Below are 16,723 nucleotides of genomic sequence, written 5' to 3'. Positions count from 1 at the left end.
GAGTACATGTCCTGACCTAAGTCATCATACAGCTCAGATAGATTCCTATACTTTCAACTCTCTTTTCTTGTCCACCCTTCAGTTCCTTTGAAGCTGCGTTTTTCAGGTGTTTACCTCCTTACTTAAAATTTTCTTTCTTTGCCATCCTTCATGTCAAACTTAATTCTTTTTGCTTGATCCGCCTCAGGCACTGCTTTGGCATTTTCCAGCCTCTCCCTGTTCGTGATGACTTTGTTCCATCTGTCGCTTCCTTTTTTCGCGTTACCACACATTACTTTGTTCAGTGTAGTTATGCAGCTGTCATGAGCTGGGCCTCCACAACCCTGCTGCACGTTACTGTGCTGAAGACACTGGTATTGCCTGTTATGTCATAGAACCGTGATGGCTTCTGTTTTCTAAACATATCCTATTTGACAACTTCTCCTCTTTATGTTGAGTTACTAATAGCTCACATTAAGAACACTGAGGTCATCTCCTCTGTATTTTGGGAAATGTGGAATTCTTGTAACCTGGTAGTATGAATGATGTTCGGGAACTGCCCCCAGCCACTGGTTTAGGTATGTGGATGACACCTGGGGCAAAATCAAAACCCACGAAATTGAATCGTTCACTGAACACATCAATGCAGTAGACAGCAACATCAAGTACTCTCGTGAGAATGTCAGTGGAAATAGCCTAGCCTTCTTGGATTGTGCGTTGCACATTGAGAATGACAGAAGCCTCAACACTGAAGTGTGCCAGAAATCTGCACACACAGATCAGTACCTACTGTATGACTCTCACCACCTACTGGAGCACAAACTGGGGATCATCAGAACCCTACACCATCGGGCTCAGAATGTTCCCACAAGGTCAGAGGGGACAGAGAAGGAGCACATCAAGGAAGCACTTAGAATTTGTGGCTATCCCAACTGGGTCTTCGTCAAAACCACAAAAAGAGGCAGAACAGACAGAGAAGAAAACTGCAATAAACGGAACAACATCGTCATTCCCTACGTTGCTGGGTTGTCCGAAAAACTCAGGAGGATCTTCCACAAACATAACACCCTTGTGCATTTCAAGCCCAGTAACACTGGGGCAAAAACTTGTCCACCCTAAGGACAAAATACCCATGCACAAGAAGATCAATGTAGTTTACACAGTCCAAAGCAGCAAGGAATGCACAGACCTGTACACTGGGCCAACTAAACAACCGCTACATAACTTCCTCAGGTCAGGACTGATGCAGTCCACCTTCATCTTGAGGACAAAGGACACTCTCTTCAGGACAGTGACACAGACATTTTGGCCACAGAAGACCAATGGTTTGAAAGAGGAGTGAAAGAAGCCATTTTTGTCAATCTGGATCAACTGTCACTAAACGGAGGAGGTGGTCTGAGACACCACCTGTCAGCCACCTACAATGCAGTTTTAAGTTCACTCCCCAGACAGCTGAGCACCCATCCACACCAGGACTCATGTCACCACACACTTGATGGCAGGGTCAGCTAATGTTACGGAAATTCTCTGCTGGTGGTGACGAATGAAATAAAGACTTCTGCTGGCCGACAAGGTTTTTTATTTTTTTATTTTTTATTATTTCACTATTATGCAAGTTTTGTTTTTTTTATTTTCTTTTGTTCAGTAACTTTGGACATTTTATTAAAATATTTTGATTATACAAAATTGGTTAATTTGCTTTTATTTCTGATAATATGCTAAATTCTGTACTTGCCAATAATTTTAAACCAGGACTGTATATTTTTCTGATATGTAACAACATGGATCCTTTCTCTGATGTCACTCGAGTTAAGCCTTACATTTATTGCTGCCTCCATTTTTCATTCATGCAGCGGTATTTCTGTGCACAATGAGCAGTGCAGCCCCAGAGGATCTGAGAGTTATGATATATCTGCTTTCTAAATATTTTTCCGAGAACGCCGGCTGAAAAAGCAACCGATTTGACTGTTATCAGGCTATTGAATAGGCATTATCATCACGAACGTGTCCCAGATATGTACGCTACATTTAAAAAAAAAAAAAAACAGACTCAGTCTGACTTCCTGAATAATGCTGGCAACTGTGTATTGCATTATTGCCCAAATATAACTCTTATCTTTATGACTAGTAGATTATGGTAAAGTAAGTGTGTCATTCCAGTAATTCTCAGCACTAAACACTCAGCATTGTATTTTCTTTTGAACATATAGTGCGGTGAATAGCCTCTAGGACACTATAAGGGGAAATAAAAACAGACTCAAGAAGTGCTGACAGAGACTAATAATAGAAATCATTAGCACTGTATCTGAGTGCTGTTGGGTGATCCAAATACCTGGTGTAACAATAGTCAGAGGGAATAGGTGAGATTCCATGACATGTTGCAAAATGTTCTTCCATTCTCAATTTCCTCCTTCTCATTTTTCAAGTTTATACTTTTTCTTTCCAATAGCCTATCATCTGAACTCACTTTGGCATTCTGCACATAGCTGCTTACTCCAGACTCAGAATTTGCGACTCAATTTGCAAGTTTAAGAACAGGCTCAAGCAGAATTATGGGCTTTTCTTTGCCAAATGTAATTCCACCTGCAACAAGGAGATGCAGAAGCCCTTTTGTCTGTGCACTGTCTGTTCTGTGTGTCTGTGATGTTTGAATGCATGTTGGAGAGCGGGAGTCCAGATGTTAAAAGGGTCAGGGGTAAAATTCAACCTCACTGAAACCAGTAGCACATAAAGTTTAGTCTGAGTTGTAGAAAACGTGGCCATGCTTACTGGAGTATTTTTCATAATTCCTGGCAATATTTAATTGTTAAAAGGCTTCGGTAATAATTTTTCTTTCTTTTAAACATGAACAATATTTATAGAAATGATAAAAAGTATGGAAGTAGTGCATTAATACAAAAATAAGGGAAAAGCCAGCCTCACTCCCCACCGAAACAAAATCTAATGTTTTGACCCACTAATGATGCACACTTGCAGACTGATTCGCAAACATGTGTCGTATGTCCAATAATACTACTTCTCCATTAAATTCTAATAAAAAAGCTTTCTCAAATATGTACGTAAATATTGAAGCCATCTTGAAATTGCATGCAGACACTAGATACCGTGTTTTGTCATGTCCAAGTCTAATAAGTGAGATGTCCTTGAAAAATTGTCTTGATACTTCAGCAGATTTTGTGTGTAGATAGAGTAACTAAGAGCCTTTACTGTTTAAATAGCGTGTACAGTAATTTCAGTGTTTTGCTGAATTGCTATATCATCAGGAAACAAAAATACAATAATCCATTGTGTTACTCTGCTGGTCAAGGTTGAAATCTTCCTAAAACTTACTCAGTTCGAAAAGGGAAAAGAGAAGAAAATCCCAGTGACTTCACACTGGAGCTTGGCTTTGTCACACAGACAAATGCCGGGTGATGGCAAGAACATATCTGTATTTATATGTAACAACAATGGTTACCAGTCTCTCAAACCAGGGGTGTAACCAGGAACTAGGGGAACACAGTGGGGAGGTCGGACTGGAGGAAATTTAAATTGAGATGTGTTCCTCTTTGTTATTATAATTTAGTAATTTTATGACAAATTTGTAATTTAATAAGTGTAAATGCTGCCCATACAGTATGTCTCCAGATTAGGCTTCCGCTTTGAAATTAATTTTGTCTTCGTGTGAAAAAAGGAAATATACATTGAAAAAAAAACAAGATCTGACCTTGTGTTCCTCAAATTGGTTTTTAGTTTAGCAAGATGGTAAAATAGCAAGTGACACAGCTGCTTTTTTCCCTCCCTTTTTTACTGTTCAGTCTGCCTAGTTTCTTTCGTCCATTGACACCTGCTGCAGAACTGGTGTTTTTTAGTGCTAGTTTGTATTTATTAGCATTGTGCAATTTGCATCTTCGTTCATAAAGCCCTCGGTCTTGAAATGGATAGACACATAAGCTCCTGTGCTTGTTGTCTGTCTTTTTATATGCACGCATACAGTGGGGTTTAATTAAAATTATTTTGAAAACTGCATGAAACTGCTCAGTAATAGGATAAGCTAAAATTTCCTGTGTGTTGTAAACTCCTTTTATCATAATCATACTCAGGGAAGAAGCCTTGATTTATTGTCTTCCTTATCATGTTTCTTATTATGTTCACAGAAGAGGCCAAGTCTGCTTTATTCAGCTTTGCAAACTAAGTCATTGTTATTATAGCTAGCATAAATCAATCACTGATCCAAAAAAAACTCTATTTCCTGGACTTGGGGAATTACAATGCTCCATAACAGAAGTATGATTGTAAAACCAGAATTTCCCAACAGCACGCACTCGCCGAATACACAAGAAACTGGCAGCTCTCTAACCAACCCACTGGTGAAATGTGTTTTCTTGCTAAACCCTGAGGTTGACTAACAATGTTTCAGCCATTGGTGTTTATTTCTCCTTTTTGTTTTTTTGTACAACTTCCTTGAAAGAGGGAACTGGACAGATCTAGTGCAACTCTCCTGTGGATGTGGCAAAGATGTGCTGACAGAAAATTGACCTTTTACATTCACAGCAAGGGTTAGGGTTAGTCTTTCTTCTGCATGAAAACTATTGTTAATTCTAAAGATCCTTTACATGAAGGAACCAAAGAATCCCGCACACTGTCAGCTACTTGTGCTAACTTTATTGTTATTACAGAGTTTTTGACGCCACACACCTGCCCATAAGACTCAGTCCTGTGCAAGAACTTTGTTTAATTTCCATATTTTGTAAAGCTGTTGTTATTTTTGCTTAAACATAAGGATGCATCCTTTAAAGCAAGCACATAGGATGGAAATATAAATGGGACCTTTCTTAATTTCTAAGTTTCTTATTGTGTCTTCTCTTGAGAATGAAGCTGCACTAAATAACAGTTTTGTTTTAAATAATTGTTAGATTCTATCTATCCCCAGTTGGGTTCAGGTGCAGGACAAAAACAGCGTACAAATAAAAAAGAAGAGGTTGTCTGCGCGCTAAAATTTGAAATAAATTGTTTGGGATCTTGCAGGTATATTAACACCTTTCCCTTTTTCTTTCGATAATTTTCACGTCTCACTTGGTTGAAATAATGGTCAAGGAATTTTGTCAGTTGGTCAGTGGGATAATGGATCACTCTGCAGGGGGTTTAACAACAGAAACCTGAATTCAATGCTTTAGTCTATAACAATAATCTGTCTCTATGTGATGCCGGTTTTTTTCATAGACATTCAGGATTTTTAAGGTTTTCCACTGTGTTTTGGGCCTAAATAGTAAGGTGAAGTAATACTGTCTCAAACACTTTATCAGTTGAATGGGCACATTGACTTCTCCCTAACCTCTTTTCCTTGTGTTATCATTAACAATTTTGCATCACAGCTATTAAGACATCTTTGTATATAGCGCAGCCACAGGGCTCTTAACCCAAACACACACAACCAGTTTCAAGGTAACCTTTTACTAGACTGTATATTTGTCTTTTCTTTTTCCTCATTGCACAGTCATGTCTCACATGTACAACCTATTCCTTATTTACCTACCAAAAGGGAGGTTTGGGGTGATTTATCGTTTATTCAGAGGCTAAAGATAGATAAACTCATTAATTTTTGTGTTTTATAACATTTGGATTCCTTATCATTAGAAAAGAGTCTGAGTTGCTTCCTCTTTTCAAAAGAGTTTCTCAAGTTTATCAGCTTCTGTGTTGCAATTTTATAGACCTTCAGCCACAGCATGGCAACATCATTAAACTAGTAAAACGAAGAAAAACACAAAGAAACTGTCCAAGCCCTATTTATAACAATTAAATTAATGAGGCAACATTAACATCTCTCCAAAGACTATTTCTCCTTGAGAAAAGTAGGAGAACCAGTTATGTTAAATATAATGAGTCCAAAAGTTGTTTATAAAAACAAAATAAAAAAGTGCAAAAAGCCAAGGCGAAGGGGATCCCCGGTGGCCAGGGGGTTATGTTGGCTAACTTGCACCACTACGGTACCTGCGTCCAGGTGGGTGCTTTTTTTGGCCTGTCATTCCTCGTCTCTTTCTCTCCTCATTTTACTTTCATCTCTCGACAGTTGGATATCAGTAATGGAATAAAATGCCCCCCAGATGAAAAGACTAGACTAGATCTAGTTATGTCAAATTAGGTCATGAAAAGGGACAGTGTGTACGATTTACAAGAAGATAAGGCATGTAGAATAACGTAGCCAAAGCCAAATAATTTCTAAATTTTGTCTGAAATGCTTAAACACATTGATATTAAAATGATAATAATGAATAAGAAAACAGTTTAATCAAATAGTTTACTAATAAAATAATAAAAACCCAAGTACAAGTGCTCATGATGCAGAAATATATCGACCGTTCCTGTTATCATGAGATCGGTATCACCATTGCCAAAAGTAACACTTGTCATGGTGCTAATAATTCAAATTCACATCATCCGTCTTATCAGTTGACCAGAAACGGCGACCGATGAGTGTGAAGCATTTCTTTCGGCACAGACGGGAGGAAGAAGGAACTGCATTTTAGTGACAGTAGCTTCACCTTGACAACCCAGGGGCGAGGCCGTACTGAATATAAAGGACACAAGGTTAGACACAGCATTGCTCCACTGACAACTCCAGATCTCAGAGTGTCTGAAATCTTCAAAGGCATCTTCAGAGACACAGGTAATGATATTATTAGGAGGGGGGGGTTAAATATTTTTGTCTTACATGGTGCTTAAGAAACAGTTTCTTATTGTGGTTTGATTATTTGTTTTCAGAGATGCTTTTCTCTATCCTCCTTCTGATGGGCATCTGCCTGGTGCCTGCTCACTCCAAACCAGCAGGTAGGCTCCATCCTTCACTGCAGACATGTTTCTAATTCCAATGTATGAGCCTTTTCTCTTTTTTCTTCTTTTTGTTCATATTTCAAATCGTTTTGATAAATGTGTTGTGTGCTGCTGATTGTTTGCAGGAGAATATCTCGGCAGTCCTTTCCTTCGACACTCTTTTGAGGAGGCAAAGAAAATCGTGGATGATGCGTACCTGTACTCCAGAAGAGAGTGAGTCCATTTTCTGGCTTATTTCATCTCACAGAGTAAAACAGTGGATTATCTTCTAAATGAACACAGCACAAATGTACAATGAAGGGCTGTTTCTTTGGCACGCAAGCCATTCATCACTGCTTATATGAAGCTCAGTAATTGTAGGAAAAATTACAGAACCTCCAAAAAAAAGACCAGAGCTTGGACTTTACTGTTCAACTGTGTGGCTTTTTCTCCTCCAGGAGTCTGAGGCGAGTCCGCCGGGAGGTGGTGAGTCCTCACGATGCTCTTCGCCTCCTCAAGCAGCCTCGAGGTGACACACGCTCAGCTGTGAGATCTGCGGACTACATGGCACAAACCCTTCGTCTGCTGCACGATAGGGTGCATCGTGTGCACAAACGCTCGCTCAACGCAACAGGTCAGACATGCAGCTCCCACACAAAGACAACACACACAGCGCTCACAGTTTTAGTGACAGTTTTCCCTGGTTTTCCTGGTTTTTGGGTCAAAGATTTCCTGTTTCATAATGTGGGCATAGCGGAGCACTTCAAAGCTGTAATTAAGAACTAGACATATGAAGTTGACAAGACGCTTGAAATGTGTCTTTCACATTTTCCAGATTTGCTGAGTAAAGAAGACCTTCAAAGGCTTTCCCAAATAACTGGATGTGAGGCTCGAGTCCACCTTCCAAGTTGCGCCTCCACACCAAACCTTAACAGGTATCGCACAGCCACCAGCGTCTGCAACAACCTGTAAGTAACTTTAAGCAAGATTTCCTCATATTGCTTGTATTTTGACTTCTGTACCACAATCTGTTTCAGGGAATGTAAACATAAGATACACTTTTACATGCAGTTGTTTTTTTTGTTTTTTTTTTAAATATACTATGAAACCTCCAATTCAAGACCTTTTCTCAAAAAACTTGTTAAGCAAACACATTTTAACATGACACAAATTTCTGCAGCATGAACTCTGGTTACCTATTTTCACTTCTTGCTTAGAATAACAGTGTGCACTAATAACTCTAGTGCATATGTGGGGGGGGGGGGTGCATTTTCCATTTGTGTTGAATTAATGGAAACCCGGCAGGAATCAGTCGATTTTGTGACAGGGTTTTGCGAGATCAAGTGGTGCTTACACTCAGAGGGGCATGCTTGCGAAATGCCCCTAAACATCTCAGGAGGTGCACCACAGACGATGTGCACACTTCCGCTGGGTTTCTCAAGCCCTGTTTTCTGAACTTGGACGTCTCTTGTTTGCCTTCAGAAAAAACCCTCGCCTCGGAGCCTCCAACACCCCCTTCGCCCGCTGGCTGCCCGCCGAGTACGACGACTGCATCTCCCAACCAAAAGGCTGGAACAACCGAACAATCAACGCCTTCCTGCTCCCCCTGGTGCGACCCTGAGACCCCAGACAACCCCTCACCTTGATCGAGACACCTCAGTTCAGATTTCAAATGAAAAACAGCTCTCGACTAAACACAATCCCCCTCCACCCTCAGGTGCGACAGGTGTCCAACAACATCCTGAGCACAACAGATATGGGCGTGGTGGACGACAGGCAGTTCACCCACATGGTGACCTTGTTCGGCCAGTGGAACGACCACGACGTCACCTTCACGCCCTTCTCCCCCAGCATCCGGTCCTTCAGCAACGGGGTGAACTGTGACGAGAGCTGCGAGCGAACGGAGCCATGCATCCCCATCCCGGTCGGTGTCCAGGCCCAACCCCGCACACCGGCGCGCCGTTTGCACTAATCGATTCCGCCCTCATGACCTGTGGGCCTCTCTCTCTCTCTCTCTCTGCCCCCCCCCCGCAAACAGATTCCTCCCGGCGACCCTCGCCTGCCCTCCCGCCCGGACAGCTGCATCCCCGCCTTCAGGTCCGCCCCCGCCTGCGGAACGGGATACTCGGCCTACAATTTCGGCGGCGTGCCCAACAAGAGAGAGCAGATCAACTCCCTGACCGCCTTCCTGGACCTCGGCCAGGTGTACGGCTCCGAGGAGAAGCTCGCCCTCTCCCTCCGCGACCTCACCAACGACGGCGGCCTGATGCGCGTGAACGCGCGGTTCAGGGACAACGGGCGCGAGCTGCTGCCCTTCAGCACCCAGGAGGTCAACATGTGTGCCACCCGCAGGAGAGTCACCAACGACGCGAACGCCACGGAGGTGCCCTGTTTCGTTGCAGGTCAGCCGTGTTGCAGTGTAGCTTATAGGCTGGGAACATCGGCTCCATGGCTGGTTATTCGATGATGTGTCAGCCGGTAGGTCGGTAACAAGCCAGGGAGGAAGTCGCACTACGAATTTTGGGTCGCCAGGTTGTGAAAAGCGGTTTTCTAGCCTCTCACCTGCCGTCCCTCTGTCCGTCTAAATCACCTGGTAACGCTTTATTTTAAAACCTCCCCATTTAGCGTTCGTATACAGTGTGCAAGCACTTAACACATGGCTCACATCCCACCATAATGTAGCTGTAAGCAGTTGGGAGGTCTTAATCATGTATCTGTCAAGAACCATAACTCCCTTTCAGCATCCATAACTGGATTCTGGTGTATAAACAGATGATGATTGCACTATAATAAAACACAGTTATGATAATGTAAAATACGTCTTCAAAGCGTTAGTTATAGATGTTGATAAATACTGATACTCTTAGAAATGTATTCGTACAAACATATTTTGTGAGCACATCCATCCCTAAGACTGTGGCCCAACATCCCACTCTGCCTCACTGCTACGGGAAGATGTAAACATGAGTCATTATGAGCATTCAAACAAATGGACCACTGTTTGGGGGGTTTGCTTTGGTGAAAATAGTCAGGACATGAAAAGGGAAGAAACTAAGCCGGTTATCCAGCATTAATAAATGGTTTACTAGCTTTTACTGAAGCCATCGTTTTCATCTCCTGAACTCGTGACAGAGAGCCGTACCACGCGTATGACTCTGGAGATGAAATGAACGCCTGTACATTTGCTGCGGTTCTGTCTTGAAGGTGACGTCCGTGTGGACGAGAACGTAGCTCTGACGACCATTCACACGCTGTTTGTGCGCGAGCACAACCGCCTAGCCCGTGCGCTGAGAAGACTGAACCCGCAATGGGACGGTGAGACCCTCTACCAAGAGGCCCGCAAGATCATGGGCGCCTACACGCAGGTAGTCAGCCAGCATCTCAGCATTTCGACATTCCCATCTCCGCAGCGTGTGCCGTGCACTCAAAAATCCATCTCTCTGTCCCTTCTCAGGTGATTGTGTTCAGGGACTATCTGCCACACATCGTGGGTGACGTTGCGATGCGTCGACAGCTCGGCCGCTACCCCGGCTACAATCCCAACGTCGACCCCTCGATCGCCAACGTCTTTGCGACAGCAGCTTACCGTTTCGCCCACTTGGCCATCCAGCCAGTCCTGTCCCGTCTGAATGCAGACTACAGGGAGCATGCTCAGTTCCGCAGTGTGCCCTTGTTCAAGGCCTTCTTCACCCCTTGGAGAATCATCTTTGAGGGTGAGAAGCACAGAGAAAACTGTAGCCACCTTTCTATGATTGTGCCTCAAACCATCACCCTAATTTTGATTTCTATCTCTCCAGGTGGTATTGAACCTCTGCTGCGTGGTTTGATCGCCCGTCCCGCTAAACTGAACACTCAGGATCACATGATGGTGGATGCTTTGAGGGAGAGGTTGTTCCAGTTTGTGCAGCATCTGGCTTTGGACCTGGGCTCTCTCAACATGGTGAGGGGACGTGACCATGGCTTGCCTGGTACGTTGCCCACTCTGATTTTCCTCACATTTGAACTTTCTTCCTAACGCTTCATCTCTTTCTGAGTGGCCCTTCTTTACTTACTTGTTGTTTACTCCTATAGGCTACAATGCCTGGCGCAAGTTCTGTGGCCTGTCTCAGCCCAGGAACGAGGCAGAGCTCGGTCGGTGTCTGAACAACACCAGTCTGGCCCGAAGGCTGCTGCAGCTCTACGGTACACCCAGCAACATCGACGTCTGGATGGGAGGTGTGGCAGAACCGTTCGTCCGGGGCGGCCGTGTAGGGCCGCTGTTCGCCTGCCTCATCGCAAACCAGTTCAAGAAGGTCCGCCAGGGTGACAGGTCAGTATGTTAGTGGATACGTGCAGTACTGTATGTGGGACTTTGATGACAAAAGTTTATTACAGAAATGAGACAATCCCACCCAAAAAAGGTGCAGTCTGTGTGCCTTTCAGACCAGTCAAATGTTGAGCATTACATTAAAACATGTTTTGCATAAATAAACGAATGCATGTAATTTATGCTCTTCATCTAAATTCAATTTTATTCAAGTCAGATTTAGACTCTTAAAACACAAAAAGGCGGCGTGGAGACTTTAATTGTAGATTTCTTCACTTATCCAACCAGAAAACCAGAAAAATGTTCAAAAAGAGTGAATTTGCACTTAGTTGTACCACTTGCTCTAGTGAGTATTACACATGATAACATCCTACACTATTTCAGCCAAATATCTAAATATTTGCTGCAAGCAGCAGCAACTCTGGTGCTCCACAAAAAACTCTGAAATGCTTTTGTCTTTGATTTTTAGAACTGCTTTGAAATTGTACTGCCCGTCTGCGTGGCAATGAAAGATGTATTTATTCATCTCTGCAACCTAGTGCAAATAATTGCATATTTAAGAAGTCTTTAAATATTAGCTGGGTTGTGGTCCTCAGTAACCAGAGATTTTCATACTAGTTTTGCAGCATTGATTTACACCTGCAACATGAGGTGATTGCATTCGACCACAGATGATTGCCGCCCTCCAGTCCTGACATATTTTAGGTTATGATTTATATCAAATGTCAGCCGCAGACTGAGGACACTATCACAAAACTAAATGCATTTCAAATAAAGTCTCTGCTGACACTCTTCTTCTCTCCTCTTATTTGAAATTCTCAGGCTGTGGTACGAGAAACCAGGCGTCTTCACCGTGAGACAGAGAAATGCTCTGTCCAAAATCAGCTTGTCCAAGATCCTCTGTGACAACACCGGCATCCAAACTATCCCCAGTAACGTTTTCCTCATCCCCTCAAGGAGAAACGCGTTTGTCCGCTGCAGAGACGTCCGAGGCTTGGACCTGTCAGCCTGGAGGGATAGATCCTGCTCCGAGAACTCAGGTGAAACAGCACGGGGTCAAACTTTTTGACCGTGGGGAAGACTCTCAAATTCACAGTCGTTTGTCACTCGCTGTATTTTTCATTCTGAGTTTAATCTGCTGTATTTATTTCTTCTCTAATCACTTAAATAAAATACGTTCTTCATATGTGGTGTTTGATGTTGCAGGTCCGGGTGATAGCTGCAACGAAGTCGATGAAACAGAGGTCGGTTTTAAACACTAACAAGTGGTAGTCACATTTAAAGAGCACAACTAAGCCACACCTCCCTAAAAAGTGCACATTCAAACCACACAACACTCGTTCTTAACTTTGTCATCTTGGTGAAGGTGGTCCTTTCTCCAAAAGAAACAATTTGCTGGAGACTGATAAAAGCACATTTTGAAAAATTCCTTAAATTATGAGGCTGAATATGTTTAATTTCTACATCTTCTTGATGTACAGGATGCGAGCCAGCCAGACCCCCTGGACAGCCAGAGCCTCCAGGACAACGAGGTAATCTATATAGTTATCCTATGCACCGTCTGTTCATCCTTTTCTGCATTGTGTATAGTGCTGAACATCTTTTAAGTAACTCAGAATGTTTAATTAATATCAAATGCAAGCACATACTGACAAACTATTTATCAAGTGGTTTTACAAAGAATGTGATAATGGTGCTAAATTGTAATAATACTTCATTCTGAATGCATTATTTAGAAGGGTAACACAGCACTTTACATTCAGCACAAAAACAGCCAGACTTTACGAACCTATTTAGCCTAATCAGCTCAGATTTGTAGATGGTTTTACAGCTGGGCCCAAGACACATGAGCTTTAACAAATGTTTTCAAATATTAGAAATACAAAAGTAGTTGGCAACCAGCTGAACTATGGGTACAATGTTCCAGAGGTGTTTACAGACGTGGAGTTTTTTTAGCAAGAATGTGGCAGCATGATTCGGGATCAGTGCAAAACTCTCGTACATGTTGTTATGCCAACAGCATTAAGGAAAGCAAAGCAAGGCAAGGGTATTTGTATAGCATGTTTCAGCAGCAAGGCAATTCAAAGTGTGTAAAAAGGCATTTTGGCAAGATATAAAAAGAAACACAAGGTAATAAGAAAGACACATAAATAGGATTTTAAAAGCAAATATATTGCATATAAGTTTCAGTTTTTACCCTGAAGACACTAAGCAAACTTGTCCCAGGTGATCTGTAAGGTTCATATTTAGCAGCAGATCAGAAATGTATTCTGATCTGATCTTGGAGATTCAAAGCTGAAAATGTGGACAATTACACACCGGTGATATACTGTACGTTTGGAGAGCATTTTGAAGTAATCTGTTCTTTTTTTTTCTCTGCAGGTCCAGTAGGACCTCCAGGCCCAAGAGGCCTTCCTGGACCACCAGCATTAAAAATCAATGCCACACAGCCACATTCTGCCTTCTCCGTCATCCTGGGCGAGTGCAACCCATCTTCAGAGAAAATCATTCGTTTCCGTCAGGTCGTCTACAACGAGCAGAACAACTATAGCGTGCAGACGGGCCTGATCACACGCGTCATCAGTTCAGCTTTCTGTGGACGTCCTTCGTTGGTGCAGGAAGCGGGGACCTGTGGCATAACAATGGGCTGGTGCTGCAGAGTTTCAAAGTTTATCAGGGAGGTCAGCATTTTTCTTCAGGGGACACGGTGCTCCCCTGAAATGGGAGACAAAGTGTGGTTGGAAGCAAGCGACGGGACCACCGGCCGAAGCACCGAAAACTTCTTCTCAGGACACCCACTCCTCACTGTGTGACACAAACACTTCTTCTCCAGGCTGAAATGCCACGCTTTAATACACCAGTGGTCTGTCTGCTTTAGGATCTGTTGTCAATACTCAGCTTCTCTGCACTGAACTTTTCTTTCCATTAATCAGGTCATACCAGCTGTCTGTTACTACTACTCAACTGTTTTTTTCGTTTTTCTTTCTCGTCTTCTCCGCCATTTGACCGGGCTGGGGCACATCATACAACTGTACACGTTTTATATTTTACTGAAAAATGAACAAATGCTCGATAGTTTTAGCGAGTTGCTTAATGAACGTGAGATGTGATTGTAGCAAATCTGTTTAATTCTATTAGAGCATGCAAGTCTATTGGAAGTCTATTGAATCAGTAGCAAGCTTTTGAAGGTGGGATTTACCAGTATAATGATGAATATTTTATCCACTGATAAGATTCAAGTGTGCCCTGACAATGTTGTGTGTTGTACTTTGTCTTTGAGGCTTGTTTTATTGTAGCTCTCATCTGTTGAATTTTGTATTCAATAAAAACTAAAGAAGCGGAACTGCAGCAAATATTGTGTTTGTGTGTTCTTAATTACGAGACATCAGGCATTTTTTCGTGGACGTACTATGTGAATCACAAACAGAGAGAAGATTATCCAAAAATGAATTTCAATGCCATGAAATTGGGCTTATTTAGTATCTGAAGGTGGTATGAAAGTAAAGAATGAAAGTACAGGACAAACGTACACAGCCTCGTAGCCTGAGCTCCATTAGTGCAAAAAAGACACTAATGGAGCTTAGGTCTTAAAATTGGAAATATTTCAAAATATAAAAATTGTATGTTTGTCTAAAAGACCCTGCAGGATGTGTGAAAATGACATGACTGATCCAGTAAAACAGAACATAGTTTCCTGCAACTGCAGGAAAACTTTCTCATGTGAGCCTGCAAAGTGTGCCTTTGTGTTTCTACTGCTGCTCCTTATGTGTTTTCTATTATCATTATTATTGTTATTATTATTAGTTAGTGCTTAATTAAATTAATTATTTTTTTCTTTGAAGCACTTATATTAAACTACAGTTCATCTTGAGAAAACAGCTCAGATAGTTTCACTTCAACACTTGGTTTCAAGAATCTAAAGGGAACAATAAAGATCAAAGTGCAATCATCTTTAAAAATCATTTTTAAAGTACTGTATGTCTCCTGTAGATGGGGCCATTGCTCTTTTATTAAACATAACGGGTTCATTTTGACAACAACGCCTTGAAAGCACTGCATCTGAAGAGACAGCTTTTTCATGAAAATCACAGTTGTAGGAAATCACTGCGCTGATTTTACATTTTCGCTGAAATCCTCCTTTGAGCTTGACTCATTGTGTGGACTAAAAGTCCATTTGCTGCAATTTATTTTGACCATTCTGTCCTTAATCTGTCTCTGCAAGTCCCCCAACTTCATGCAATTGTAAGTTTCAAACTACATCAAGAAACAACATTTGTTTTTTTTGTTTTTGTTTTCTGTGTCTATCTCTGTTGCAGGGTTGAAAAACTTACCTATTGTACATCTTTAGAATGTTAAATTTTATACATAGGATGTGGGGGGAAAGCGGCCCACTTTACTTTCCAACAAACATTCACTCCTTCATTTATTGTCCTTATCATTATAATCATGTCGAAGTTATTGGGAGGTTGGAACCTACCCACCATGAACTGGATGAAAGTGGGAAGGACAGACAAACTAACACACTAACATTTACAGCTGTGGTTAACTTGGTGTCTATTCTCCAGCCCACCTGGGCTGCATGTATCCGCACTGCAGAAGGAGAATAGTGTCCAGAGGAAACGGAGGTGAACGTGGGAGGAAACTTGCTAACTTTATAAAGCGGTGAGATTCAAAATGAGTTCTTTCTTGCGGAGAGCTGAACGTGTTAAGCACTGAACCCGTGTCTATAAAATTCTACAGTACATTTTGTAGGGATTTGAAGGGTTAGATTTCTCATTTATCTGATGCTTTAACTTTAATGCTTTACTTTAATTCAAACATAAAGTATTAGGCAACCTGCACACCTTTAAGGTTTTCCAAAACTCCTTGAAAGCTCAATAAATCCGTCCATGAACCAAGCTTATTCTTTTCATTCAGATATGTAGAGGCTCAAAGCTACACTCAAGATAATTCTCCAGAAAAACAGTATGTGGTGTGATAGGACACTGATGTACCGCAGTCAACAGCTGGTTGGCCAATTTTGAACTTAAAGCAGCTGTAGTCAATATGTTTGTATTAACAGTGGATCATATGACTTCTTGTGTATGAAAGGTGTCACTCATAGTGATGAACCAACACTGAAGTTTCCCTCAGCTCTGCAGAGCTTTATGGTCTTTTGGCACATTGTTTTGGTTTTCCGCCCCACAGCTTTACTGTTTCTTTGTTTCCCGCTCACTGCTCTCATAGTGTGGATTTCAGCTGCACCAGGCAGCTCTTTTTAGCAAAAACCCTGAAAACTCACTGTGCACTACCTGCTCAGCGCCAAACAGCAGACAGACAAGTTAGCGACTAGCTAGTGAAACACAGAGGAGCATTTAGCAGCTAACAAGTCAGATATTTCCCTCAGGAGTTTTTAGAGACCAAAAACAGAGCTCAAAGCAAAGGGGAATACTGGACTGGCATTTGCCACGTGGCCAGAAACACAACTCCAAAAGAATGATAATGTTGTACAGTAACTGCTGGATGTGTAAATAAGCAACTGTTTGCTAACAAGTTTGTCATAGCAACTTACAAGGTGATGATTTGTTAGTGTTTTGTTAACAGCTTGTTTCCACTGACCCCGAGTGACCCAAAAATCATTGCAGGTTTAAACTTAACAGAAAATACAAA

The 16,723-nt window shown here is 42.0% G+C and overlaps 1 protein-coding gene across 1 annotated transcript; it reads left to right on the top strand.

Moving 5' to 3' along the window:
• Window positions 1-6,479: 6,479 nt before the first annotated feature.
• Window positions 6,480-13,568, top strand: mpx (myeloid-specific peroxidase). Its single transcript, XM_040158439.1, has 16 exons — window positions 6,480-6,625; window positions 6,721-6,786; window positions 6,915-7,002; window positions 7,227-7,402; window positions 7,604-7,736; window positions 8,251-8,377; window positions 8,486-8,692; window positions 8,807-9,170; window positions 9,973-10,133; window positions 10,223-10,481; window positions 10,566-10,736; window positions 10,840-11,077; window positions 11,897-12,114; window positions 12,281-12,318; window positions 12,556-12,606; window positions 13,457-13,568. Exons 2-16 carry the CDS (start codon window positions 6,723-6,725, stop codon window positions 13,463-13,465), a joined length of 2,304 nt encoding a protein of 767 aa, XP_040014373.1. The 5' UTR covers window positions 6,480-6,625; window positions 6,721-6,722; the 3' UTR covers window positions 13,466-13,568.
• The last annotated feature ends 3,155 nt before the right edge of the window (window positions 13,569-16,723 follow it).

The sequence above is a fragment of the Xiphias gladius genome, chromosome 20, assembly GCF_016859285.1.
Source record: "Xiphias gladius isolate SHS-SW01 ecotype Sanya breed wild chromosome 20, ASM1685928v1, whole genome shotgun sequence".
In the NCBI taxonomy this organism is placed as follows: Eukaryota; Metazoa; Chordata; class Actinopteri; order Istiophoriformes; family Xiphiidae; genus Xiphias; species Xiphias gladius.
This window is presented reverse-complemented; position numbering and strand designations above follow the sequence as displayed.